The sequence below is a fragment of the Theobroma cacao genome, chromosome 1 (genome assembly GCF_053813885.1).
Source record: "Theobroma cacao isolate CCN51 chromosome 1, ASM5381388v1, whole genome shotgun sequence".
Lineage (NCBI taxonomy): Eukaryota > Viridiplantae > Streptophyta > Magnoliopsida > Malvales > Malvaceae > Theobroma > Theobroma cacao.
Genome location: NC_142639.1, coordinates 39,408,303 through 39,436,032, shown reverse-complemented (window position 1 = coordinate 39,436,032; position 27,730 = coordinate 39,408,303). Strand labels below are relative to the sequence as shown.

The 27,730-nt window shown below is 35.8% G+C and overlaps 4 protein-coding genes across 6 annotated transcripts; 3 read left to right on the top strand and 1 right to left on the bottom strand.

Annotated features, from left to right (window-relative positions):
- The first annotated feature begins 1,363 nt into the window (after positions 1 to 1,363).
- On the top strand, positions 1,364 to 6,177 carry LOC18614040 (myosin heavy chain-like protein). 2 transcript variants are annotated; one of them, XM_088808698.1, is made up of 4 exons: positions 1,364 to 1,650; positions 2,064 to 2,909; positions 3,898 to 4,023; positions 4,593 to 6,177. In XM_088808698.1, the coding sequence occupies exons 2-4, from the start codon at positions 2,565 to 2,567 to the stop codon at positions 6,006 to 6,008; spliced, it is 1,887 nt and encodes a 628-aa protein (XP_088664824.1). In that variant the 5' UTR covers positions 1,364 to 1,650; positions 2,064 to 2,564; the 3' UTR covers positions 6,009 to 6,177. The 2 variants fall into 2 exon arrangements, with proteins under 2 accessions (XP_088664824.1, XP_017969544.2); XM_018114055.2 differs by having other exon boundaries at positions 1,364 to 2,909.
- A 9,044-nt stretch (positions 6,178 to 15,221) lies between these two features.
- On the top strand, positions 15,222 to 18,963 carry LOC18614038 (BTB/POZ domain-containing protein POB1-like). The gene is made up of 6 exons (XM_007051586.3): positions 15,222 to 15,778; positions 16,239 to 16,364; positions 16,712 to 16,833; positions 16,996 to 17,059; positions 17,162 to 17,441; positions 17,772 to 18,963. The coding sequence occupies exons 1-6, from the start codon at positions 15,526 to 15,528 to the stop codon at positions 18,583 to 18,585; spliced, it is 1,659 nt and encodes a 552-aa protein (XP_007051648.3). The 5' UTR covers positions 15,222 to 15,525; the 3' UTR covers positions 18,586 to 18,963.
- Positions 18,964 to 21,076: 2,113 nt separating this feature from the next.
- On the top strand, positions 21,077 to 21,835 carry LOC18614037 (eukaryotic translation initiation factor 1A). Its single transcript, XM_007051585.3, has one exon. It carries the CDS (start codon positions 21,223 to 21,225, stop codon positions 21,658 to 21,660), a length of 438 nt encoding a protein of 145 aa, XP_007051647.1. The 5' UTR covers positions 21,077 to 21,222; the 3' UTR covers positions 21,661 to 21,835.
- Positions 21,836 to 23,506: 1,671 nt separating this feature from the next.
- LOC18614036 (CURVATURE THYLAKOID 1A-like protein) lies at positions 23,507 to 25,862 on the bottom strand. 2 transcript variants are annotated; one of them, XR_001928495.2, is made up of 6 exons: positions 25,546 to 25,862; positions 24,602 to 24,693; positions 24,340 to 24,447; positions 24,109 to 24,180; positions 23,842 to 23,976; positions 23,507 to 23,731 (listed from the first exon to the last, which is right to left on the bottom strand). XR_001928495.2 is itself a non-coding variant. In XM_007051584.3 (5 exons), the coding sequence occupies exons 1-5, from the start codon at positions 25,697 to 25,699 to the stop codon at positions 23,666 to 23,668; spliced, it is 492 nt and encodes a 163-aa protein (XP_007051646.1). In that variant the 5' UTR covers positions 25,700 to 25,858; the 3' UTR covers positions 23,507 to 23,665. The 2 variants fall into 2 exon arrangements, 1 of the variants encoding a protein (XP_007051646.1); XM_007051584.3 differs by lacking the exon at positions 23,842 to 23,976 and having other exon boundaries at positions 25,546 to 25,858.
- Positions 25,863 to 27,730: the final 1,868 nt, after the last annotated feature.

Genomic DNA, 27,730 nt, shown 5'->3' with positions numbered 1-27,730 from the left:
GCGAAGAAAACTGAAGCCTAGGCCCGCCCCCTGGCCCAACAACCCAAACCACAGACTGAGTCAGGAGTAACTTTAGACTTTAAGAAGACTCTTTGGCCACTTTGGGGCCTCAAAGATTCGTTTAATGAAGGCACCACAAAACTAGACCATATTGCTATGAACAACCCACAAATTGAATTAAAGAGAGCTGTTTTAGCTCTAGATTTTGAAACAAATTTATCCTGTTTAGTTGTTGTTACTATTAACAATGCCTTCTCTAATGACATTAGCTCTTTTAAATTAAACCAAAAATTGTTTAGCATTTTGCATGGAGCAGTGAGAAACACGTGCTAAGAGAAACTATCTGTCTATAAAACACGACCAAAAATTAAATTTATAAGAACATTCATCCATTCATGTGCCTACATGATAAATTATGCCGTTAACTCAGTTGGTGGCTGGTGTGCATGTTTCATCATTCATTTGTCGGGCATAATATGTGGAATGTGGTGAATTTATAGAGTAAATTGCATGGGAGTTGGACCACATTCGATTAAGATGGAACTACTTTTAAGTGGTCCATCTCTTATGATTCTTGTGGTCCTTTTGTTTTTCAAATTTAATTATGTTCTTATGCACTGCCTTCGATTTTGTTATTGAATGGTAAAACTGCTTGTTACCATGTAAAGATTTTGAACATTTCAAATATAAAGTGCAGCAAGTACAAATATAGTCGTTGTTTAATTTACTAGGTGTGGTCACTAGACTGATCATCGTCATCTTGATTCCAACAGTTCAATTTTTTTTACAGGCTTTCTTTACCATGTCAGGTTTTAATACGATCTTTGTCTTCCATCTCAAATAAAAATACTTTACCGGCACCCAAGATATTACATGTGTTTCACGTATAACTAAAGGGTTGGATGTTGATTTTATTCTATTTTCCTCTGATCATATGGAAAATGGATGAATCCTTCATCCTTTGTGGTTTTATGGGCAAGAGCAAAGGGAATGAAGGAGTTTAATGTTTGCTTGTAATAAGGAGTTGGCTACAACAAACAAAACCTATGATCATGCATGCAAAACAGGTTACCTTCTCTAGTCTTAGCTAATGAAATTATGATTGCTGAAGTATCCTTTGAGGGGGAAAGAAACAAAGAAGTTTGTTAAGAGCACAAAATCTTTGGTACAAGGTTAAAACATTGGGAAAACCTAAGACTAAAAAACACAAGGGAAAAATGGAAAACAGGAAAAGCTTTTTTTTTGTTGCACGAGCAGATAGGTAGGATATGGACCACAAAATTTGGTGGATTTGGCAGAGACCTTGCTGGACAGTTTTCGTCCTAGAAAGTTTTAGCTTCAGCTGAGCAGTGGATAGAAACCCTTTGATAGCAGGGACAAAAAAAAATTGCAGAAGCTGGTTCAGGCAGCAAAGTAGAGGAAGAGGAAGCAGGTTTCTAGGGCCCTACCTATCATAGCTTGGGGTTAGATGCTGGTGTCACGCATTCCATGAGCCGCATGGCTAATAAAGCTTAATCACAATCTTTTGTTCTTCCCTGAGAATATTTTAGCCATCATTGCACTGGCAAATTTTCATTTAATTTGGCTTAATTTTAAGTCAGTAGCATTCTCTCAACTCCAAGGGCATGGTGACTCGGGTTAGAATTGATGGTCAGCCCTTATTGTTTCAAATCTCTTGCTTAGCTCTCAAGTTACATTTTGGTTTAGTCATCATTAGATTTGACAAGAAAAAAACATTTTTATTTCTATTTTCAGCATATCATTGCTAGTGACTGAAAAGGATCAACTGCCATAATGTTATCTAATCTATAGTTGGTGGATTTTGCTACTGTTAGTATTAGCACTATATTTCTTTATCATTTTATATAATAAGACTATCACTTTTTACATAATAACAGTATCATTCAAAGTTCTTTTTAAGGATAAGACAAATACTATAATTCATTACTCTTTGATAATCATTTGGTTTAGAAAGTCATTTCAACTCTGAAATTGAACTATGGTTAGACTTAGATATCAAGTTATACATTTTTGGTTTTTATTTTTCTTTTTAATTCTCTCAGGTGCGTATATGTGAACATGAAGAGATACTCTTCTCCAGGTTCTCCAGGGTGATAACTCATTAATTGATGGTACTCCTATAATGACTTTAATAGTGAATACTTACTAGTAATTACTAGTTTTTTTTTTTCTCTAGCTCAACCTAGCAGGTGCCCCAGAAATAAGAGAATCCAAAGGCAATAAATAGTTGTAAGTGTTGGACCTAAATTAAGGGGGGAAAAAAACAGAGAGAGAGAGAGAGAGAGAGAGAGAGAGAGAGAAAAGCAAGCAGGGAAAGAGCAGCCCACATGCCCAGAAATAGTGATGAAAATTCGAGTCTTGAGAGGCTGACCAAAACTGTGAGGAGAGACAAGCAGGGAAGATAATGAGGAAGAGCCATGAGGACGTCTTCTTCGCTCCAATTAGGGAGTGAAAAAACATGGAGAATGAGTGAAGAAAGGGAGAAGCACAATCACCCCACAGTTTGAAATTTTGAAGAGAGAGAGGGAGAAAGGAAAACAAAGATGGAAAGAAAAGAAAAAGGTGTGGAGAGAGAAGGAGAAAAGAAAGAATTCATGGTGAAAAAGTTGGAACGCGGGATCCTGGTAGGGAAAAGGGCTGGCCCCTCTACTCCTTCACCTACTTGGAGACTTGAGTTCTCTTCTCAAAATGCAACTACTCAAGAGTTCCTCCAACTTCCTCGTGGACCTTCTATTTCTGCTAGAAAACTCTGTGCCAACCTTTGGGAACTTCAACCTCACTACCCACTTCCCAATATGCGCAAAGGAGCTGCCAAGCTTCGCCTACACCATTTCAAAGACAAGGGCTTGGATGCTGATGTTGATCCTCCCGATAGTCCCCTTGATCAGGTACGCCTTGCTTTCTTTCTTACAAGTAAAAACCAAGAAAAAGAAAAAGAAAGAAATGATTTTTTTGTTTTTAAAGTTTTAAGCTTTTGATAAAATTTTAGTATTTCTTTGGTGGTTCTCTGGGTTGTTTTTTAATTTAGTTTTTGAGGTTAAGTAGGGGTCAATTTTCTTTTGATTTGTTAATGTATCATTCTTTTGTCAAAAACTACAAAAGCTTTTGCTTTTCTTAGATTCTAATTGTTTGGTGGCTTTACTGTTCCTTGTCTTGTGTTTCTTGTTGTTCTGTATCCATCTTAATTCTTTCCTTTTGTTTCCTCTGCTTATTCTTTGCTTTGCTGTGAATGCAGAAAACTTTGCCTCTTTTTGACACTAATGGTTCAGATGCTTAGCTGTCCATGTCTGGTTTTCTTGTTGCTTCTGTGGGGCGCACACATATGGTCTAGTGAAAAACATGCCTGCCTTTCCTTTTTTTCCTTTTATTTTTCCCTTTAAGTTTCATTGTCAAGTTGCTTTAGTCACCATATCTAGTGCTGGTCATCTATGGCCAGTTTGAACTGAAAGCCATGTCTTTTGATTGATGCGGTGTACCTGTTTTGGGTTGTGTAATAGTTGAACTGTTGAAGCTTATATAGCGTGTTTAGTGTAGCTTTAATCGTCACTAAACGGGTAATGTTGTTTCTCTGAGAATTGCCTTCTTTGCTGCTGGTTCGTTAGTTCCTATGCTCATAATTTTTCTTGGAAACAGATTTTTTATTGGTTGGTTAGTTCGAATACTGATTCTCTTGTTTGGAATATGTATTTGAGTGCATTGCCGTTTAGTTGCAATCTGATGATGGATCTCTCTTCTCTATTTCTGGCTTGTTGATCTTGCTCCTTTTTAAGAGATATCTGGTCACATGTGTCTGAATTCTCTCTTGTTTTACCAAAGGGACACTTACCCTTGTGTACTTCTATTAATTACTAATCTTTACCCTGAATCTCATGTCAGCCAGCAAGTGCAAGTAGCTTGAGGAGGCATATTGCAGCATCACTGATGCAACACCATCGATCAGGTGAAAGAAATGGTCATGCTCTACAGCCTGTATCTCCAGCAAGTTGTGGAAGCTCAATGGAGGTCAACATCTATCCACTTTAATCTGTAGATCTGTTTCTTTTCTTTGAATAAACTGATATTATATTTAAATATTAAAACAAATAAAGCTATTTGCAATTTAGAGCATCTTTTCTTAACTATCTCCTTAACCTCAGGAAGGGCAGTATATTGTCTTTTCAATAGAAACAGATCATCTCCCATCGAGCTTCCAATTACATCTAGTACATTAATAAAACCTCCATGCACCTATGAGGTGTGACTAAAGACTCTTAATGTGTTACTTGTGCACTGATCTTTCTAATTAGAGATAAAAAAAGTCGATAAGTCTTTTAAATTGTGGATTATACATAACAGATGTTGAAAATTATATATATTATGCATAAATTTAGTGTATGATTTTGTGGCTAAATTTTCTGCAATATGGAGTTATAGTGTTTTCAGTGACTGCTATAAAGATTAAGTTGATATTTATCATCAGCTTTACAGTTTGTTTTTTGTTTTGTTTATGCTTCCTCAAAAACCGGTTGACTTGAAAGCTATTTTACTGCAATTGTATCACTTCAATTGATTCATATCAGCGTTCTATGCAGGTGGCACCTTATAACCCTGCAATCACTCCATCTAGTTCTTTGGATTTTAAGGGAAGGATTGGGGGGTCAGGTTATAGCCTTAAGACATCAACAGAGTTGATCAAGGTACTCAATCGAATCTGGGCTCTTGAAGAACAGCATGTATCAAACAGGTCATTGGTAAAAGCTTTGAAAATGGAACTGGACCATTCTCGGGCCCAGATCAAAGAGTTGCTGCAAGAGAAGCAAACAGAGAGGCAAGAAATGGATGATTTGATGAAGCAAGTTGCAGAGGATAAACTTGTTAGGAAGAACAAGGAGCAAGATAGAATCAAAGCTGTCATTCAGCCAGTGAGAGATGAGCTCGAAAATGAGAGAAAGTTAAGAAAGCGCTCTGAAAGCTTGCATCGAAAATTAGCTCGAGAACTGTCTGAGGTAAAATCTTCTTTCGCTAATACATTAAAAGAACTTGAGAGGGAGAGAAAAGCACGAATTCTGCTGGAGAACTTGTGTGATGAATTTGCCAGGGGAATAAGGGAATATGAACAGGAGGTGCGGTTCCTAAAGCACAAGCATGAGATTGATCAAGTTGATGGGGAAAACCCTGAGCGGCTAATTCTCCATATTTCAGAGGCATGGCTTGATGAGCGGATGCAAATGAAGCTAGCTGAAGGTCAAACTGATCCTGCTGAAAAGAATACAATTGTTGACAAGTTAAGCCTTGATATAGAATCTTTTCTTGAAGCTAAACGCTCCACTGGATCAAGGAAAAGTGAGCTTAAAGAGAATTGCTCACGCCGACATTCTTTAGAGTCTTTTCCATTGAATGAGGCTGTTAGTGCGCCTCAAGGTGCAGTTGATGGAGAAGATTCCAGTGATAGTGATTCACGGTGTTATGAACTGAACAAAACTGCGAACAGAATTCAAAGCAAGGGGAGCTCTAAACATCATGGGGATAATGCTTTAGTGAGTCATCCTGAAGAATTAGTAAATCCAATTTTGACAAGGAAAAAGGTGGGGTCTAGGAATGCCATGAAGGGCAGTAAATTACATAGTTTGCGAGGGCATTTTGATGAACAAATGGCCACTGGAGAGGGTATACATGATAAAAAAGTCAAAAGGAATGGAACCCATGGATTGAGCTCAAGTCGTGTTCTTGATAGCTTAATCAGAAATCATTCCTTATCCTCAGAAGGTGACAAGGTTCATCCTGAGATTAGCTTGAAGGAAGATTCATGCGTGCAGTCGGTATTTAAAGGTCATGCGAGTCCAGTTCGACAATGGGTATCCAAGTTGACATCTCCAGATTTTGAAAAATCCGAGTCTTCTCTTAAATTGCCTCAGGGTATCAAGGAGAACACCTTGAAGGCAAAACTACTAGAAGCAAGACTAGAAGGCCAGCAGTCTCGTGCAAAAGCTTCTAAGGGCTCCATGTAGGGTTGATGTTAGATGTGCCTGGTTGAGACGTGCGGCTCTCCATGGTGAAAGATCTTGCCAGAGACTGAGGATTATGGTGCTGGTTTATAAAGATTGTACATTAACGTTTTTGGCTGTAATCTTGGGATTAGATATGTAATGAAAAGTTGTATACAATAGCATGGATCAACTGGAATGCCGGCCCCTTTATATCTTGATTAACATCAAAACCATCCCAGTCTTTCAGTATATTATCTGCAAAAATAACTGTTATCGTCTCGCTGGCTGCACAGAAATCACTTGTGCATTTGTTTAAAGTACGCTTGTTGTGGTAAGTTAATATTTTTGCAAGACTGATTCCCAAATTCAAATGCTTGTAAATAAGAGGAGAGTTATACAGGTAATCTAATGCTGACAACTTGTTCAGGAACCATTTGTTTCAAGATTGCAACCATTAAACCAAGCTTGAATTGTTATCTTACTTATCCAATCTAGTCCAAGAGATGAAATTTATTACTTTTAGTAAATTATTTCCATCTTTCAGTGATAACCAACATTTGTGCTGATATACTGGGTACGGCATCTAAGAAACCAAAGACATTTGAATTTGATACTTTTGTTGCTTTTGACCATGAGGAAAAGAGAAAGCATTGATGTAATCCACCACAAGATTGTACTTTCATAGGCATTAAACAAAGCAAAAGCGGTCCAGAATCTGAACTTCTAGAGCTGTAGTGGTACTTTCTGCGCAAATAAAAAAAAAAACCCCAGAATCCAATTGAAAAGGAAGGACTTCACTTCACCCGGCAATGACCCAGCATCCACTATCACCATATAAGGCATCTGAACACACTCATTTTTCTATCTTTTTATTAATAACATTGGTCCCTTTAATCCATTATTGATGAAGTGACAGGAGCACCTGAAAATTTTTTTTATTACTTGCAGATTTCTTTCTTGTCAAAACTTACTGCTTAAATTGATTGGACTGTGCCATATTTGTGCTTAGACCGCTTTGCGTTTGCTAAGTATTTTTACTGGTAAAAAAGATAGGCAAAGATATGCATGTTAATGATTTTTGTATCTTTTTGTGTAGTGGAACACTTTGGAAAGCAACCACCTGCTAAAGAATATACTACTTTCGACATAGTGATGGTATTGGTTACTTCAACTACTTGCTAGAATTGAAAAAATAATGTAAAATTCGATCCAACAAAGAAGGAAAAAAAGAGAGAAATATTTGAGTATAATTCTCTTTTTCGATGATGGAAACTACCACACTTGACAGGCAAAGATTGCATCAAGGCATACAGAGTGGCCTTATTCACCATGGGAATTTAAATCACAAAACAAGATTCTTGGAAGAACTTTTGGGGAAGGCAAGCTAATACATCTTGACCCACATTAAAGTTCAAATCTGAATCACCTCGGATTGATGGAAAGGAAGAGCTCTAAAGAAGAAATGGAGGTACCCCATTTGGGTAACCAAAAACCTCATCAGCTGCGTCAGTGCACAAACTCAGAGAAATATGTTGGCTAAGAAAATTATTAAGTAATGAAAAGAAAACTTTCACCTTTTAATTTGCTAATGGTGGAGAATAATAACACTACACCAATTCCACTCTGCAGTTTAAAACTCTAATCGAATATTCTTGCTTCAAGGAGAAAACCCTCTCTTTTTTTCATCATTGGGACCCAATTTCGATCAGAACCAACCTAATTATACAATGAAAACATGTCACACCGACCAATAATAATAACTCATAATTGGAAAAAGACACCCCCATTACCACTAGTTTCGCCTTAATCAACTTCTAGACAATGAAATCTCATTCACAGATTATCTGTAAATTACTAATTCGACCGCCCAGATTGCTTCTGGATCCTCAAGTTTTGGCCTATAAAAAGGACCCCCATTTTCCCTTTAGTCTCACAGGTCTCAGCTTAATCACGTTCTACTACATTAACAGAGTACTTCCTATAAATAGTAGTTACATAGTACATACTATGATATGATTATAGTATTTTTCTTTTTTGGTAATTGCTTTGTTTTGTGCAGGGTTTGAATCGATGGATGGGACCCAATTACGGAGCTCTCTGAACTCCAAACCTGAAAGGAAGTGATGGTAGGCTACGGCTGCTAGTTCATGAATGCCCCTGGATGCGCAGAATGAGCAATGAGGCCGCACGCTGAGGGTTTGCATGAACTGGGAGACGTGGTTACCTTGATCTTTTTGGTATTGGAGTGAAGGGAGCTCCATATCGCGAGCTTCTTCCCTCCTTTCCTCACCATTTTTTTCCCTCTCTTTTGTCTTTCCTTCTCTTTGCTATCTCATGTTCTAACTTTGGACTCACGATTTGCAGGAGAATTTTAGTCTTATTTTTTCTCATCCTTACTGGCGGAATCATGATGATAACGGATGACGAGTGAGGACCACCGTTACAAAATTTAATAAATATAATATAATTATTCTTTCGACACTTTTTTTACAAAATATTGAGTTCGTTAATATTTAAGAATTTTTATATTTAAAATCACTAAATTAAGAGCATATTGTTATCATGACTCAAAATTTTGAGAACCTTTTCCCCCTTTCTTAGTTTTGAAAGGTGGAGAGAATAATGGATTAGCATTCATGAAGAACTCGCAAAAGGAAACTCATTCTCACATGGTTTGTTTTGCATTGAATGTTTCCAGCTAACCCATTTTTGTTTCCAGGGTCTCCAGGCGGGAACTGCACTTTGCTACCAAAATAAAAGTTCCTCCAGTTTTGATTATAACTGATCAAAAGGCGTTGATACCCATAACTTTTGTCTACAGCAGCTAGCGTTTATATCCACAAGTTAGTAAGCTAGTTTATTGAATTTAGATGTCTCCTTTTTTGTCTTTTTTGCCTTTAGGACCACAGTTTTTGTACCTTGTCGCTTCATCAGGATTTTAAAACAGGGAATCCAATCATGAATCAACAACTATTGCAACAAATTATATAATGGTTTACGTTGAATAATTTCTGCAAATATAGTGCTTTTCACCTTCAAATGAGAGAAATTCTGATGTTAATACTATATTCTTTTGGAAGACAAATGCGGGAAAGGAAGCTCAAGCAACCTTCGGTAGAAACAGGGAAGCATCTGGACAGACAAGTAACGGTCACGGTCTTCAAGCAATGGTCATGGAAGGGATAAAAAGATAAACCCGGGGCTCACTTTCACCGGGGGTTGGCGAGCTCCAACATAGGAACTGAGTGAGTGCAAAGGGCCGAAAGGTACACTGTAAACTAACAAGGGATGTACTTCTGTAAGAAGAGTGGGTCTGGGGAGTAAGGAAGCAATGTGAGGAAGAGCAGGGAAGGAGCTAAAATTGTCTTATGGCTGACCGCAGGTCTTCGGCCTACACTTGGACTAAAGACTGGATTCAACATCACACGTTCCATTTGCTTTTCAAAAAAAAAAACTAGATTCATTTTTTCCATCATTTGGAGGACGAATATCTGCAACTGGTGGTGGAACTCGATGTCACTACACCACATAACAAAGAGCCGTTACAAAATATTGTTCCTTGCTTTTTCGTAATGGTTGAGACTACATAAAGCAATTTAAATCCAAAAATCTCATCAGTAGGACATGCAAAATATGAATCCTTGATCCATGAAGATGAGTGCTCACTCAATTAACTGAAAAATGATTATTGTTTTTAAAGAAATATCTTTTGACCGTTAATAATTTAAACATTCTATTATCTTTCGTCCTTCAAATTAAAATTATTCATATAAAAAAATTGAAAATGGTTATATGATGACCAATAATAATGAGTCATATACCAATTTTTTTCTTTTTTCCAAAAGGAAAAGGTGCCATCCATCAGCGGCGAGAAAGTTAATCTTTTTTCACAATGACATGCAACGTTTCAGCAACACTGAGGAAGAAAATCCCACTTCAAGATTTTCTACATTTTTGAAATTTAATGGTCCAGATTATAAATAAATATGCAGCCAGATGCTAGCCCAGCCTATATAAGGATTGAGGACCAGTTTTTGGAGTCAAAAGCTGTTAAATTGGGTTTAGGCAGCGCCCAATGGAGCTCTCAACACTCCAACTCTGAAACGAGGTGATGGCAACGCTACAGCAGCTGGCTCATGGACACCCCTGGCTGCGCAGGGTAGACCCGCACCGTAGTGGCCCGCGCAGGCTAAGGGTTTGCATGAGCTGGGAGACGTGCTTGCCTTCATCTTTTTGGTATTGGGGTGAAGGGAGCTCCTTTGCTCTCTTTTTCCTTTTTTTTTTTTTGCCCAAAAAACTTAACTAGAGTTTAAAAACAAAAAAAAATGTTAAAAATTTTGTTAATTTTGTATTTTCAGGGTTGACATGCACGACTAATTAACAAAGGGGAATGGCTCCATGGCAGGATTGCAAACAACTTGGGTGGAACCCCCTTTTGGGCTGTTGCTGTCTCAATTTCAAGGCTTCGGCCTTTTGAAGAAGTACAGTATCTGCAACTAATGGTAGTAATTGTGTTACTTGACTCTTGCGTGCAGGTGGTGGGTGGGAATTGGATTGCATGGAATCAGAATTCAGATATCTTAAATTCTAGCAATTATTTCGCCACGAGAGAAGGCCCGTCACATTCGTGCCATGAAGTACTCTTAAAAGGGGAAGATGTCAAAATAAATGTACTAGTTGAAGACGTGAAGGTCTTACTCTTATCAATGCACTAATGTGTAAATAAGCACTTTGATCACTCCCAATAGGAATTAAACCAAGTGCCTCAATTATTTTGTACTTTTTTTATAGTTCTTGATAATTGAGATTTCCCTTTTTTTTCCACTTTCCTGCTAAAACCAGGGTTATACCTTACCAAAATGCTACAATTTTAGTCGACAAAATCTGACTGTCCAATTTATCCGATGCCTAATACTACTAGTTTTTGGGTTTAATTAACCATTGATCCACATTTCCTCGAGATTCCTTTTTAATAAGGTGGATAGCATGTGCCTTCCATTAGCCATCGTTCTTTTCCCAAAACTACCCGCATTTTTTTATCCTTTAATTTTGTCAGAGATTAAATCCCACGCCCGCTCATCTCTCTTTTCCATCCTTCCACGAGACACGAAATCTAGCCTGGTAGATTTCCTTCGCTATCACCATTAATGCCTATATTTTTTACTAATAATTTTCCTCAATCCGAACGTTTGCTTCTCTTATCTACTAGGGTTTTGCTTTTTCTTCCGGCTCTTCTCGCTTCTTTATATAAACCTCCTTACGAGTTACGACCACCCACCTCCATCTTCTCTTCTCGACTCGTCTTTGGCTCTTTGTTGTGACGTCTTCGTTGGCGGGTTGTAGTGAGTCATCAAGTCAGGATCACTATCATTAATGTTTAGATTAATGTTACCTGACCCTAGGGCTGGCAATTAACAGGGGGTGCCAACTTCCATAAAGACCCATTAAACTTTTCTTCAGGTCTTTAATTGTTTGACTGACCATTTCTTGGAAGTTTTTGTTTGTGTGTGTGTGTGGTCGAAAGGAGCTCCCATCGGTCCAAAACGAGGACGACAGAGGGTGTACCCGCCTGCTGATTCATGGATGCCTCTAGGGTGCGCAGGTTAACAATGCTGTACGCACAGCTTAAGGGTTTGCATGACTCAGGAGACGTGCTTGCCTTCTCATTTCTTTGCTTGGATTGATGGGAGCTCCATCATTTTGCTCCTCTTACTGTCCATCCAATACTTATTTCACTTTGTTGTATAGTTTTAACATGTTCCTACACTTTGAAATCTGGGTTAGTTACCCACTTTCCGTTTCAAAATAATAATAATAGAAAAGACAAAAGAAACATAATAGATACGTTCTCTGTTCTTGCAACGCACGAAAATTACATTTTCATTCACCTGTTTTGGGCTATTTTACTTAACCCTACAGCTAGCCCGTGTATCTAACTTGTTTCTTGTATATTTTCAACTTTTAATGGAAGCAGGATCTCGAGAGTCAAGAGCAAACACATAACTACGCTATCTTAGATTCATAAGGTGATAAATTTGCCTCATTATACGCTCCAGAGTGAAGACTACAAACCCAAGTTTCTCTTACTAGCAACTACTAATTATTGTTACCAAAAATTCATCTAATTGGGAAATGACTGAATTCTTATAGTCTATATAAGAGTTGTCTGTATAAGAGTTGTCCACCACTAGTTTAAATTGATATTAGCCTTTTCTTTTGTGTGGTCGAGTTGAGTTATATCGTAAGAAGAACTTTTCTTTCCTTTTATTAAAGGGACACTTGGGTTTAGGGTGCCAATTTGTCAACCCATGACGTATGACGATTGACGATTGTGTTGACTGTTGAGTGAAAAGTGTAACTAAATTGGAAAATAGAAATAATTTTCTTCAAAAATTATCGCAGGACCTGGGCATCAGGGAGGGTGGCGTCGTTTGGATTTTCTTTATTCTTTAGTCAATTAACCACTTGGGTGGATTGGTTGAACTTGAACCTTCAATTTAGCGGCCAAACCCCGCAAAGGGAAAATTAAATATTATTTACTTAAAATAGTATACAAAATATATTTGCCTCTTGCTGCGTGTTCATTGGGATCATGACATTTTTAATGGTCAACATCGATTCACGAGCACAAGGGCAACTCTAGCTTTAATTATATCTTTTATCATTATTATCTATCAAAAGCACTCGCTAAAGCATATAGATACATGCAAAAGAAATGAAATGCCATAACTTTCAAAAATCTCATATCCCACCTTTTTTAATCGCTATATATTAATAATATTAGGTAAAATATCCTCACATCTTAAATTTTAATCAGATATATTAATTTTTAAATAGATATTATATTTTTTTAAAAAAAATCTTTCACTGAATACATAGATTTAACCTTTAGTCATTTATATCAATTTGATAACATAATAATATTAAAAAAATAATTTTACTTTTTATAAATTTAAAAAATTACTATTATATAATTTTATTAATTAAAAAAATCTCTCAATTTAAGAGCTTGATTGGAGCTCTCAAGGGAACCACTAAGTGATCAACCAATGCAAAGGAACTTGTCGGCAAGGGTGGAGCTAGTCAATTTTTGTTGAGAGAGTCAAATATGAAAAAGGTGTAAGGATTAAAAATTAAAACTAATATATTGAACTTAAGAAATAATCAAAAAATTAATAATATACAATACTTTTATATAACATGTAAATAAAAAAAAACTTATGATAGTTTTATAAGTATCGGATTTTACTTAAAAAGCATCCATTTCTTTAAGATTGAGTTTAGCACGTTTTGATTCGTATTACTCTTTTTCATTATTTGAATTATTGATATTTGATTGTTCAAGTATAGGAGAATTATTTAGAACTTACTCAAACTTTAATCAAACTATTTTTTTTTTTTGAAAAATATTTTTATTGAACCTCTAATTGACCAAATACTCTTAAACCACTCGAAAACTTATGATGATTGCTCAAAGAGAACAAAAACACCCAACAACAAAAAGAATGGCAAACACATCAGACCACTAACATAATAAAACCTAAGATCAGATCTTAGTCAATATGTAGTTAACATCCAATATTGTTTTTTTATTTATATGTAAATTTAAAATATTAAATATAAAACTATAATATATAAAATATAAATAGTTAAATACAATATATATAGTTTTATACTATAGTTAAATATATAAATAGTTAAATAATATAAATAGAAATAAAAAAAGATAGAAGAAAACTTTACCTCCCATTAATTTCACACGATGATGGTGAGTGATCTCCATCATTCTTTATCCAAGTTCAAAAGCTTATAAATATCTTTTAAGAAATAAAATGTATTTTAATGTTGAGTTATAGAGAAGAGACTAAAGTAAAAATAAAAGGATAAAAGAGAAAAAGAAAAAGGAAGATAGAAGTGTAAAAAAACTTAAATTAGGGTAAAGTTAAGTAAGATTTATGAAGTTATTTTATTATTATTTATTTATATTAATATTAAAATAAAATATTATTTGGAGGGAACCATTAAAAATATATTGTAAACAAATAATTTCATAAATTTGGAAAGGGATCATTAAAAAATATATAATAAATAAAAACTTTTAAAAATTTTAGAGGAGTCATTAATATATATATATATATATATATAAAATAAAAAATTTTAAAAATTTTGGGGAGTTACATTACCCTCCGCCCTGCTTGTCGATTGATTTGAGAAAAACAATATTTAAGATATTTCATATTTAATATTAACGTGATTTAAACGTTTATGACGAAATATTTATTTTAAAAATTAATAGATTTTTGTGTAATTTTGATTAAAATTTTAAAAAATAAAAATAATTTATCTTAACAATATTTCATATGGAAGGTCTAGCACGTTTGGCAAAACTCAACTTATTTGAAAAAAAAGAAGAAAATGAATGGATCAGCAGCCGTCGATATTTACAAAGCAAAGAAAAAGAAGAAGAACGCAGCCAAAAGGGCAGTAGTTGAAGTTGAACGGCATCAATTGGCTCAGTCAGTCAGTCTAGGTCTGCTCTTATAATTCAACTTTGCGCGTACAAAATTTTAACATTATGCCATTGTCTTGTGGTATCAAATAAAATTGTGAACTAATCAAACTCTGGGAAGTTTCTAAGATTGACAATGTGACCATTTTCGAGAATACTTCTTCCTTGGATCTAATCAAGCATCTTTTCACCTTTCATATTTTCAATTCAGCATCATGTTCTGATTAAATTATGCCAATGCAATATTCATTTTCAAGATACAAGTGGCTTCACTAAAATTTAAACTAAGAAAACTTCCGATCCCAAAGCATATTGTTGTACGCTATTCTGGAATTTTTTCTCTAACTTTTTATTCAATAATATGCTATGCTATTAGACCTATTCTCGTCCTATAAGTAGATTTAATTAAGGGTAATGTTAACTACTGAAATATTTAATTGGAAAAAATAGGACTCTATTAGTTTATCTAAACTTACATTGGTTTCAACCAGAACTTGTTTTTGTTTTTCTTTTCGTAATAAAAAAAAAAAAGAAAAAGAAAATTGCCGTTGGCAAACTAATCATGTTATTAACAAAAGGAAAGATTAAAAAAAAAATGTTGAAAGCCCACCGCGACTGACCGACCAATTCCGCTAATCCCATATTCATTAAAAAAAAAAAAACACAACTACTTCCTTAATTAAGAACAGAAACTGACGCAATAAACCAAAAGAAGTAAACATATTGAACTACATAATAAGTACGCTGTGAAACACACATACACGAAAAAAGATCGAAACAAAAATACGACGGAAATGCGTGCAAAGGTTTTCTTCGGTTATTGTGTTGCCATTTAGAAGTTTGGCGGTTACCACCCGCAGCACCTAAATCCCTCTCCTCCCTCCTTTTGGGTAACGACAGCGCATCACTCTAGGGTTTCCTTTAGCGACGTCTTTCGTTGTCTCATCTGCTTTTTCAAGATAAAAAGAGGGAAAAGGGAAAAATTAAAAAAAAAAGGGGAGAGAAGTGAGGGTTTTGGTGAGGATTGGAATGAGATATCAATCGAATTCTGATCTATTCGACCCGAGAACGGAGATGGACTCCGATTTTGCGCGTGGGGCCTCTGGGTCCGATGGTGATTTCGGTTTCGCTTTCAACGATAGTAATTTCTCCGACCGACTTCTTCGGATCGAGATTATGGGTGGGCCCCCCGAGTGCCACCCTGATGGAGAGGGTTGCACCAGTATCGCCGATTGGGCTCGCCACCGCAAAAGGCGCCGTGAGGATATTAAGAAGGAAAACGGTTTGTTCCTCTCTTCTCTTTCTTCTTTTGAAAAGTTTCTCATTGCTAATAGGGCTCTATTTCTTTTGGGTAAGTTTTGGGGTAAATTAAAAATTTTGAAAATTTTGAGCCGATAATTTTTATCAAGAAATTTATTTATTTGAAAATTTTGTTGGAAAAAAAAGGTTGTCCTGAAGTTAGCTTTTCTTGGGATGGACCTTAAATTAGTTGTTTGCTCCTTGCACAAGTACATGTTGTTGGGACAGATTTCAAAGAGTTAAGATTTACTCATTTCAACATTATAAACTTGTTCATAATCTTCTGTGGTTGTCTCAGTGGTTTTGTTATTCCTGATTAACAGTGTTCTTGGCATGCGGATGCTTATTCTTTGCAACTTCATGCCTCTTGTTTATGAACGCGGTTTGTTTTGTAATGTCGGCTGTTCTTTTAACCGGTTTCGTTTTTCATTTTGTTTTTTCAGTTTTGGATCTTAGTTTATGTCCTGATGAGCAGATTTTAAACGGCAACCAGCCTGATATGGACGATGGTGTGGGCTGTGAGAATCTAGATGAGGACGCAGTGGCAATGGTTGAAGAAACACAGTCAGGTTTTGATATTGTTTACACAACGGACTATTTGGTTCATTTATGGCTTATATTTATTTTTATGCTTTATTTGAATAAAGTTTGCAAAGGTCATGCAAGTGTTTGTGTTTTTTAGTGAATGAAAATTAAGCAAAAGACAAAACTGAAAGACGCGTATGGATATGTAGAATTTAACTGAAAGATGCGTATGGATATGTAGAATTTATCTGACTAAAGAAGTAGGGAATTTCCCTATTTTGAAAAAGTATCGTTAACGGAGGATTTTAGCTGTGCACTTTAAATTCTCAGTCCTTGTGCCATGACTGTGTATCACTTGTACAAAATTTGATCTTGTTTAGAACTTTTGTAGGCGATGAGGACGCAAATAGCAATGAATCAAGCTGGAGCATGGATTTTTCTACAGTTCTTAGAGTTAAAACATTGCATATCAGCTCTCCCATTTTAGCAGCAAAAAGTCCATTCTTCTACAAGGTAAGAGATAATTTTTCTTCATAAAAAATTTGTTCGGAAGAAAATAGGAGGAGGGATGTTTCTAAAATGCAAATATTCCTTGCCAGAACATTTGTCACCCTTTCCCTTTATTGGTATTTACTTATTTGTTTATTTGTTTGTTTGTTTATTGACTAATTGTAGCTCTTCTCAAATGGGATGAGGGAGTCAGAACAGAGACATGTAACCTTAAGAATCAATGCCTCTGGTATGCATAAACTTCAATATATTTTTCTTGGTTATGTTACTTATTCTAACAGGTGTGAGCAGGCAAAGTTAAATAACAATTCTAACATTACGTTATATACAGAGGAAGCTGCCCTCATGGAGCTTTTGAATTTTATATATAGCAACACCTTATCTGTCACCACTGCTCCAGCCTTGCTTGATGTGCTGATGGCGGCTGACAAATTTGAGGTTGCCTCTTGCATGCGATATTGCAGCCAGCTATTGCGGAATTTGCCTATGACACCAGAGTCAGCTCTGCTTTATTTGGATCTTCCCTCGAGTGTATTAATGGGTGAAGCTGTCCAACCATTGACTGATGCTGCAAAGCAGTATCTCGCTGCCCGGTACAAGGACATGACAAAGTAAGCTCCCATTCTGCATGCTTCATGTTGTTTGACATAATATTGATAGTTTTATTAGCCTTGCAATGTGGTTACATATATGTAGCTGCTACTGCCTGTAAAACAAATTGTAGATGTTTGATAAGTTCCAGTCTTCGTCTTTACCTAGTCCTATCGGTAGTCTTTTGAGCTCCTCTGATCATTATATTTTGAAAATATTCATTTTCAACATGGAGAATAAGCTTTAACGCTCTTTTCAAAAAGAAAAAGAGAAAAGGTTTAATGCTACAATCTTGGGAAAACTATGCATATTGAGACGCTTGTATATACTTTTGGGGCATATTTTACCAGGTTTCAAGAAGAGGTCATGGCTCTGCCACTAGCTGGGATTGAGGCAATATTGTCCAGTGATGATCTGCAAATTGCATCTGAAGATGCTGTGTATGACTTTGTGTTGAAGTGGGCCAGGGCTCAGTACCCAAAACTGGAAGAGCGAAGGGAAGTGCTTGGTTCACGCCTTGCACGCTTTATTCGCTTCCCCTATATGACTTGCCGGAAGCTTAAGAAGGTGTTGACATGTAATGATTTTGATCATGATGCTGCATCAAAGCTTGTGCTTGAGGCCCTTTTCTTCAAGGCTGAAGCCCCACATAGGCAACGAAGCTTGGCTGTAGAGGAGTCTGCCACCATGAACCGTCGCTTTATTGAGCGAGCGTACAAGTATCGACCCGTTAAAGTGGTGGAATTTGAACTTCCCCGTCAGCAATGTGTAGTGTACCTGGACTTGAAGAAGGAGGAGTGTGCAAATTTATTTCCATCTGGACGGGTTTATTCTCAGGCATTCCACTTGGGTGGACAAGGGTTCTTCCTGTCAGCCCATTGCAACATGGACCAGCAGAGCTCTTTTCATTGCTTCGGATTGTTTTTAGGAATGCAGGAAAAGGGTTCCCTTAGTTTTGCTGTGGACTATGAATTTGCGGCAAGATCAAAGCCAACGGAGGAGTTTGTTAGCAAATATAAAGGCAATTACACATTCACTGGGGGCAAGGCAGTTGGGTACAGGAACTTATTTGCCATACCTTGGACTTCTTTCATGGCGGAAGACAGTCTTTACTTCATAAATGGTATTCTCCATCTTAGGGCGGAGTTAACCATCAGGCAATAACCAACCCCTGTTGATGGAGTTTGAGTCCATTTACATTTTAGCTTCACTAACTCCTTTTGTTGTTGTTGTTGTTGTTGTTGTTTCGCTTGACCTGAGCAAAACTCAAGATGTACTAAGTAGAACACTGGGCTAGACTTTTTGATTTGGAGGTTGAAGTATGATTAAAAAATGAACCTTCTGTCCTGCACCAAAATCGTGCTCCCAAAATGAGCCACAGAAAAATTGTAAATGTATATCAACTTTTTGAAGGGTAGAGTTGATGTCATGGCTGGTTCCACACTAGAATGATTCTAGTCAACTGTCCACCTGTTGGGCTATTATTTTTATATAATCACATGAAGATAGTATTATTTATAAAATGGGATTGCATTTTTGTCATCTTTTAGTTATAATTGTCTTTGTAAGGTCCTCAGTATTGGGGCTCAAGTTTTGTTAGATGAACCTGGTCAATCAATTTAAGAATCATCAAATGCATTAATTGTGATAATAATTCCACTCGATGATAATATAATATTGACATTAAAGTCTTGGTCGACCCTTTACCTTTCATTCGAGCAAAATTCCTAACAAAATTACGTTCTTGTCCTAAAGATTTAAGTTGAGCAGACCATAAATATCAATGTAAAAGATATTAACCCTTTCTTACAACTTTATCCGAGAGACAATTTATGGTAACATTAACTTACAAGAATAAAATTTTACCGCAATAGCTTGCTGAATAAATAATAAATTTTTCGTTTATAAAAAGTATAATAATTATAGAAAAAGCTCACAACTTATGAATCCATTCTATACACGATAACGATTACTTGTTTGGTTTAAAAAAGATCATTGAACCGGAAGGATATCAGACCGGTTAAGAATTTATGATTCCTTCTATTAAACTCTTATTAAAATTAATCAAATTGATTAATTATTTATTATTTCAAAAAATATTTGTCTATAGTGAAATTTAAATTTTACCTTATAGAATGATAAAAATTTTTATGCGATTTATAAGATGTCTCATGTTTAAATTAGTAAATTGAAACATTTTTTGAAAACGAATAATATACTACCGTGTGAATTATAAGACATCATTTAAGATAATTATATATTTTATTATAAAAAATTAATTTATTAGCTAATTAGCTTAAAGACATGTAATTGGACTAATTAAAGTTAACTCATGAGTCATGTATTTAGAAATAATGTCTAAATTGGACAAATTAATATTTATTGATCAGTCAATTTATTTCTAAATAAATTAAGACAATTTAAAAATGATATCTACATTTGATTGAATAAAATTTACCCATTTATCTCTAAAAATTAAGATTATTTGAATATAAAATCAAAATTTGATAATTCAATTATTTCTAAATAAATTAAAATAATTAAAAGATAAAAATGAAAGTTAATCAAAATACTATTTATTAATTCCAAGAAACTAACCTCCAAGTGCAAGTGAAAGATCTCTAAAGTTCGAATGTTAAATCCAACTTGCGGTGTGGAAGGTTTTGATCCTTTTGCTCCGAGAGGAATAACCTCTCATCATATTGCAGGAGGGACATTGGGCATGCTTATTCCATCTCATCGTCAGATTATGTATTGTCTTTTCGAATACTATAGTTGCTGTCTTGTTTGCAGTTTTAGTTGTTGCTAGAACTTTGTGGTATGATTTAACGACTACTCGCATCGAATTATTTGGTCTTACTTATCAAGGATACTTCTAGCAAAAAATATATGGAAGGATTAGTGCTGGGTTAGCCGAAAATCAAAGTTGGATCTACAAGTCAAATTCTAAGACACAATTCAAAAGGAGAAGATTTTTGAAATTTTTTATTCACAGCTCATTCATCTAATTTTCTTATTAGCTTCGTTTACAGCCATTCCATCTAACCTTCGTGCTTGAATGTTTACACAGAAACAACAAGTCGTGCCTTGAGTTCCTAGATGGCTATACAAACAACTCAATCAAACAGAAAAAAAGTGATGAAGAACACAAACTGATCTTGAACAAATTCAATTGAGATTTTCGAAAATTTCCTTCATTTTGATCACTGTTTCTGTATGACTGAGTTCTTCAACCGCATTGCTCCATTCTACAGATGGAGTGTTTGTGTAGTCATCCAAGAACTCAAGGCATGAGCTTGCTACTTCTCTATAAACATTAGAAAATGATGGTTTTTGTGGAATAATTGTAATCTAAGTTGACTAAGGGAAGTAGAAGAATACATATGAATAAAAAGATTTAAAATATCTTCTCCTTCTAAATTGTGTGTATGTACCCTTTTTTTATATTTAATTAATATTTTTAATTATTTAGTAAATGTTTTTTTTTGTTATTTTGTGTTATCTATTTTCAAATCCTATTTATGAGCGTAATTTAGTGACTCAATCCAACAGACCGGTTGGACCTGTTGGAGCAAAAACCGGATACCCAGCCGGTTCGAGGACCGGTCAGTTATTAATACCTTGCCGTAACCCCAACGCAACCTTTAAGCCGACTATGAGAAACTTATTAATACAGTAAGATAAGAGAAAACATAAAAGGCACAACCCAATTTTTATTTTTGAGAAGTTCATAAAATTAAGAACGTGAGTTAGGGTTTCTGTCTTGAGCAGAGGGAGCAAGCGAATCGATTCGTCTGAAAGATGCCGAAGAACAAGGGAAAGGGAGGAAAGAACCGAAAGAGGGGAAAGAACGAGGCAGACGACGAGAAACGAGAGCTAATCTTCAAAGAAGACGGCCAAGAATACGCTCAAGTCCTCCGCATGTTAGGCAACGGCCGATGCGAAGCCATGTGCATCGACGGGACCAAGCGGCTGTGCCACATCCGCGGCAAGATGCACAAGAAGGTCTGGATCGCTGCCGGTGACATCATCCTCGTCGGACTCAGGGATTATCAAGATGACAAGGCTGACGTCATCTTGAAGTACATGCCCGATGAGGCTAGGCTTTTGAAGGCTTACGGAGAGCTCCCGGAGAACACGAGGTTGAATGAAGGGATTGCTGGTGGGATTGACGAAGAAGACGATGGCGCCGCCGATGATTATATTGAATTTGAGGACGAGGATATTGATAAGATCTGAGTTTCAGAGGGTTATTTTTGGTATTATAAAGTGTTTTTTTTTTTAAAAAAAACCTTTTCTTATGATTCGGTGAATGGCGTTGTTTGTTGGTATTTAATATTTGGGATGTTTATCTTTAATTAAGAATTATGGATGGTACCTTTAAGTATGGAATTGGTATTGTTTTCTCTTAAAATTTGACGTGGTTGCTGAGGTGTTATCTTAATTCTTATATTGGAATTGGGTACATGTGGATTTATGAGTTATGGTGGATGATGAAATCTTTTCTGGTTTTGTGCTTTCATGTTATCCTCTTCTTTTGGGAATTAGTTGATAATTATGATGCTTCTGACTCTGTGGGGTTAAGTTTTTTTATGTTTTTCAACTGGGGGTTTGAATTTGATTGCAGGAGGGGAGGTGAGGGACTTGAACTTTGTGGGAGTATTATGATTCTTGATTCTTAGTATTAAGCATGTTTTGAGGGTAGAGGTTCCAGGAATTCCTGGTTTAGGTGTTCAGCTTGATGCTCCAGGGTTTCACCTGAGTTTGATTTCTTTCTAAACATATATTTTGTGAGGTACTGGTAGGTGTAAGCACCATTCCAAGCTTCAACAACCAAGCCCTACTCATGTTTTTACTGACACTTTCTTATTTTGTTGCCTTTTCCAAGAAAAAGAAATGCTATCTTTGACCTTTTTGGTGTGCAAAATTTTTGGAATTGTTTCTCCCAGCACCTAAGAATGGCTTTTCATCATTGTGTTAAATTGATGGTCTTATGAGAATGTTGATTTCTGTTGCCATCCTTGACATGGCCGCAGAGAGAACCATTACTGCTAGCTGGAAGGCTTTAATGAGCAATCTTTCACCATAACCAAATTGATGGTTAGCATTTTCAAGTGTTGTCGTATCAAGTATGAATTTGCGTCTTGAATCTGGTGGCAGTGGGTTAGCTTTAATTAACTATGAATGTTGTTATTCTGAAAGTAGGAGTATGAACTTCTTTGACTGACTGTTTGGTGAATGAATTAGCTTGCCCCTTTCTCAGCGAGTGTAGTATCCGTCGCCATTGCTTGTGTTCTTTGATTTGATTGGAATCTGTGTTCATGAATTTCATCATGCATAGCAGTGAAGTTGCCTTTGCTTGGCATATCTTCTTATCTTGGCATCCTCTGCTCTCTTGTCATTGAGCAAAGTTATACCTCTACCTCAGAGTCGAGTACTTGTCACTATTATGTTCATCCTCACAAGTTTCACTTGGAATGGCATTCAAGCTGTCGTACTCCTCCCCGTAGGTACAGGAAAGAGATAAATTAAACTACACTTGCATCTTCCTTACAGACAGTGTTCTACATTAGTTTAACAAACCAAAATAATTATTTAGAATTATCAAGAAGCTTGTGCAGACTCAACAGCTATGGTTTGTTGCTTTTTCTGCAAGATGATTTCTCGCCATTCAAACTTTTTGGACTTAGTTCCTTACATCATTTGACATTAGATTCCTCTCTCATATCTCAACCAAGAAAGAAAAAACGAATTTGGAAACATCAATAACAGACGTCACGTCAGACACCATGTTAGGTTACAAGTGTTTCCAATGCGATGTGAATAAGTGTGAATTCTAGATTCTTTAATGTGGAAAAGAGCAGAGAGTGGTAATACAGTTTGTGATATTTTCTGTGCGGCTCAAATTCCATTCTAACGCATTTTGCTAAGGGAATATGCTGTGACTTAAATTGGCCAAGAGGACATCGGCAAGGGAGATATATCAGATTCGATGTACATTTGAATGGCTGAAACGGGCTGCTTTCTTCACATCAACAAGGCATATATATATATATATATGGAAATTATACCCAAACACATAGAATTGACAAGTATTGTTCATCGAACAGAGCAATTAAAAAAGGTGACAAGAATTCATACAAGGCAATCCTACAATTACAGGATAGAGATGTCTCTTTTACAGGGTACAAAGGTACCAAAAAGAAAATGATCGGAAATAAATAAGCACCCCCATTTTGTGCATCTATTCCGTTCCGGAGATCTTCTTCTTCAGTGCCTCAATATCCGTAGCTAGTTCTTTCCTGCTTGACTGAGGAAAGGAATAAGCATATTGTTAGCACAAGGTTTTCGTTGTATGAATATAATCTGAAAATCAGTAAGATTTTAATTGTAAATTAAGCTTTTCTTCTAGTTAAATACCATCTCAAAGAAGAGCCCATTTTCAGATTTCAAAGCGCAGGTGTGTAACTCTCAAAAGTTGGTTCAAATTCATCAATTACATCACTATCTCTTCGTGCATTTATAAATCTCACATGGGTGTTCTGTGATTTCTTTCTGAGAATGCAAAACACCTTGTAATTGTTTGAATGATGAGGAATGCAGAATGGCTTATGCAGCAAGATTCACGAAAGACTAACCAAGTAATCACTAGGTTATAATAAAGATATTGAGCATGCAACCATGTACCTTGAAGAGAAGGTATCTGTAGACAAACCATCCTGTGTATCCAAGTCCAACCAACTCCATTATCTTTGGAAGCTGGTAACCACAAAAAAAATCGTTTCAGATTGGATCAGTGACTAGGGAAGACACATTGTAGCAAATTCATAGTCGATTATTAATCAGGAAAAGCTAATCTAGTTCTAGAATTTAGCCCCTTGTTTTGAAGAAAAGGTGAAGTGTTAAGAAATCACTTACCAAAGGGACAGAGTTAATGGCACCAACAAGAATAGCTGATAACCAAACTGCAACAATTGCCCCACCACCATAAATAAGTACTGTGGACTTGTTCTCAATTTTCTCCCACTAGTAAACATGAGGAAAAAGCCCAGTTAGTTCAGCCATAAACTGAAGGAAAACATACTAAGCAGCTAAAAGAGCAGGAAATTGATTATTTAGATGACATAATGACTGAAGCCTGAAGCTGTTAATACTACTTTATTAAGGCCATGTTTCTTACCTTTTCCTTCAAGTCAGTGAAAAGCTCCCCAGCATCAACAGAGGTTGTCTCCTCTGAGGCTTTTGTCTGGAGCAGAGAAAACCTCCGGGATTCTGTTTTTGAAAAACAAAAAGTAAATAGGGATTAAATAATAAGCTAAGGAATACATCCCAGAGACTTTTGAGAAATGAATAAATGAATAAAGCATTTGTTTATGAGAAAATGAGGCCTTTGTTTATGAGAAACTATTGAAGACAGAGACAACCACAACAAAGCATTTTCTTGGGCTTATTAACTTGATGAATTAGGAAGGAAGAGCAGGATTATCACTTACTAACAGTTTTTCTCCCTATAAACAATTTCTTAATATGCATTTTACACAGGAATTTCCCAAATTTTGCAGTAGATCAATAGCAAAAACAACTCTTTGAGACTTGGTGCTCACATTCTATTCCAACCTTTGATTCTATTTCACACATTGGAAACTTAACTCCAATTTCCAGGCCACAAAATGTAAAAGGATTATTGAATTTGGCCTCAACCACTGCATCTCCATTTCAAATTGGGGTCCCATTTTCCCTCTATTACTGTGAGTCGAAAGTAAAAACAGTTGAGTTTTCAACTTTACCATTCAAAAATTGCCCCATCATAAGACAAGCCCCCAGTCCCACCATTTCTCTTCCGGATTACTTTTCAACTATTACTACAACACTTCTGATTATCGGTATTAATCACCCATCAAAGATTTCCTTTAACAAACTCATATTCATCGCCAAAAAGAAGGATCTTCAGTTCCAGATATGATGATAGGAGTACAGAAGCTAAAGTCAACCCATAAATTATTGACCTTTAAGCTTTCATTTTCTTTCAATAAAATCAAACCAAACAAAATAATAATGTGTTCGAAAGCATGTACATTTTGCAAGTGAAGTGAGTGTCAGAAAAGGGAATGTAAACAACAGTACCTGGAATTAGCTTGACAGAAGATGAGAAGGAAGCGGTGGAAACGCGAGGGGGGAGGAGCGGCAAGGCAGAGCAGCGAGTGGTTCTAAGGGCGGTGGGGACACGTGGAATCAAAACAGCGGTGGCCGCCATGGAGGATGATGCTGCTGCCGCCATTTCTAAATTTGTTTTAGCTGCTTCAGATATGTGGCCGCTCGAACGCTACAAATCCTATCCTTTTTGCTTGCTAGCTTTTTCACAGCTCCGTTTGCTCTTCAAGAATTTTCCTTTTTCTCTCCTTTTTGTTTTTCTTTATTTTATCATTTATTTAGTTTAGCCTTGAATTTTACCAAAAAATTTGTGCCGCTGTCATGGGTGAGATTTTGGTGCGCCCTTTGGAACACTGATTCGGTTGATCGACACGTGGATAAGATTAGGATTCTGATTGGTTGACTCCCTATCTGCAATCCACGTTTGAGGGGTCTCCCCTCTATCTCTTCACACATTCTTTTTTGGACAAAACAAAGATCAAAATTTGGACCAAACTCAACTTCCTCTGTTCCTCGCGCTGTCTTGTTTCGTCATTTCGCATTTTCTTGCTTGATTTTCATTGTTTTTTTTTTTTTTTTTGGGATTAAATTAAACGTCGAAAGTTTAACAACTGAGTGATGACTTGATTAACTGTACCCCGCACGCCAATGATTTCTTTATACTTTATAAACATTGACAATTGAGATCACTCATCCTTTCATTTCTCTAATAAACCTACTAAAATTCTTTTATTTAATAAACAATATTACATGTACATTTCACGTGCATTATTGTGTAAAAGGGATTAATAAATTTCATGTTAGGAATCAAGTGACATAAATTGAATTTAATATCATAAAATTTATAAATAAAAAATGAAAACATTTAAATCATTTCATTTTGCTATAGAATATGTTTTTAAAAAGATATTACCTATTCTTTTTTTCTCTTCCATCCTTTTGGCATAACGGGTGTGGCATATTTTAATAATTATTTTTATGTGAATGTGATTACTATTCTTAAGTTTTGAGTTTAATCAAGCTTCAAAAATGAAAACTGAAAACTAAATCCTCCTCAATAAATTTCTGTTAATCCAAATTAAATTAGTAGGGAAAGGACGGTGAATGTCCTCTTGCTAGTACTGCACTTCAATTCCAGCATTGTGTACATACAATTTGGTTTCGAGGCGGACACAAAATGGGGCTTCCAGGTATTGATAAATTGGGCCCATTTCTGGTCCATTAAACCTACAAGATGACAAAGTAACCAATTCTTGGGCCTTGGGATATTGTTAATTAGGGCTCCTGTCTAAGGTTCTGGGCTTTACCAAGACCCAATATGGTTTAGAAATAAAGAAGAAAAATCCTTTTTGTATTTGAGACATGACCATATAATTCTTTTAACAAAGATAAGCTCTCTAAACAATTTCTAATTCCTAATTCGTTAAATTATTAACTCTACAATAATTACGAATACCAAATAAACATGTCATCATATGTTTGGAAACACACTTTTTGTTTTAATTTTACATTAAAAATTCTAATGTTTATAACATCAGAAAAAAGATATTGTATTAATTAATTAGGATTAGGTTATATAAAATCCAAATGCAATGCCGGTGCACCGCTTTGCTAAGCTAGTTGACTTGGGCCGGACAATCCTCCAAAGATTCTACTCATCATTTTGAAGATTGACCCAGTCTTTCCAATTATTCTTCTTCTTATTATTCTACGAAATTAGTCTGCATTCCATATGTCATGCAAAATAGCAGCCGCCCACCCCCAACAAACCAAAACTTTGCGCTCATCCTAAGCCCTTGGTCAAGCAATAGTTTATTCTTCATTTTTGTCCTTCAGAAGATTAGCTTATTCTTGGTCTAAGAAATAGGGCATATTATACATCAATGATTGTGCAACACCAATCATTAGTGGACTGGGTTCTTTTTAATGAAATTGAAACAAATTATATGGAATTAATAATATATATAGCTTCACATCTATGAGATATCATAGGACTATTTTTTTTCTTTTTTAATGAAATTGAAACAAATTAGATAGAATTAATAATAGCTTCGCATCTTTGACTTATCAAATTATAACTTGTAAGAAATCGATTAGCTAGTCAATTAGACATGCAGACATAGTTTGACCATCTAATTCACCCACATAGGTTAGTTCG

Coding starts and splice junctions, on each gene's coding strand:
- LOC18614040 (XM_088808698.1), top strand. CDS start 2,565: ATGGAAAGAAAAGAAAAAGGTGTGGAGAGAGAAGGAGAAAAGAAAGAA. Junction 2,910..3,897: donor CCGATAGTCCCCTTGATCAG/GTACGCCTTGCT, acceptor ATCTCATGTCAG/CCAGCAAGTGCAAGTAGCTT. Junction 4,024..4,592: donor GTTGTGGAAGCTCAATGGAG/GTCAACATCTAT, acceptor CGTTCTATGCAG/GTGGCACCTTATAACCCTGC.
- LOC18614037 (XM_007051585.3), top strand. CDS start 21,223: ATGCCGAAGAACAAGGGAAAGGGAGGAAAGAACCGAAAGAGGGGAAAG.
- LOC18614038 (XM_007051586.3), top strand. CDS start 15,526: ATGAGATATCAATCGAATTCTGATCTATTCGACCCGAGAACGGAGATG. Junction 16,365..16,711: donor GGTTGAAGAAACACAGTCAG/GTTTTGATATTG, acceptor GAACTTTTGTAG/GCGATGAGGACGCAAATAGC. Junction 17,060..17,161: donor CTTAAGAATCAATGCCTCTG/GTATGCATAAAC, acceptor CGTTATATACAG/AGGAAGCTGCCCTCATGGAG.
- LOC18614036 (XM_007051584.3), bottom strand. CDS start 25,699: ATGGCGGCAGCAGCATCATCCTCCATGGCGGCCACCGCTGTTTTGATT. Junction 24,694..25,545: donor TTCTGTCAAGCTAATTCCAG/GTACTGTTGTTT, acceptor TTTCAAAAACAG/AATCCCGGAGGTTTTCTCTG. Junction 23,732..24,108: donor ACAGATACCTTCTCTTCAAG/GTACATGGTTGC, acceptor TCCTTTCCTCAG/TCAAGCAGGAAAGAACTAGC.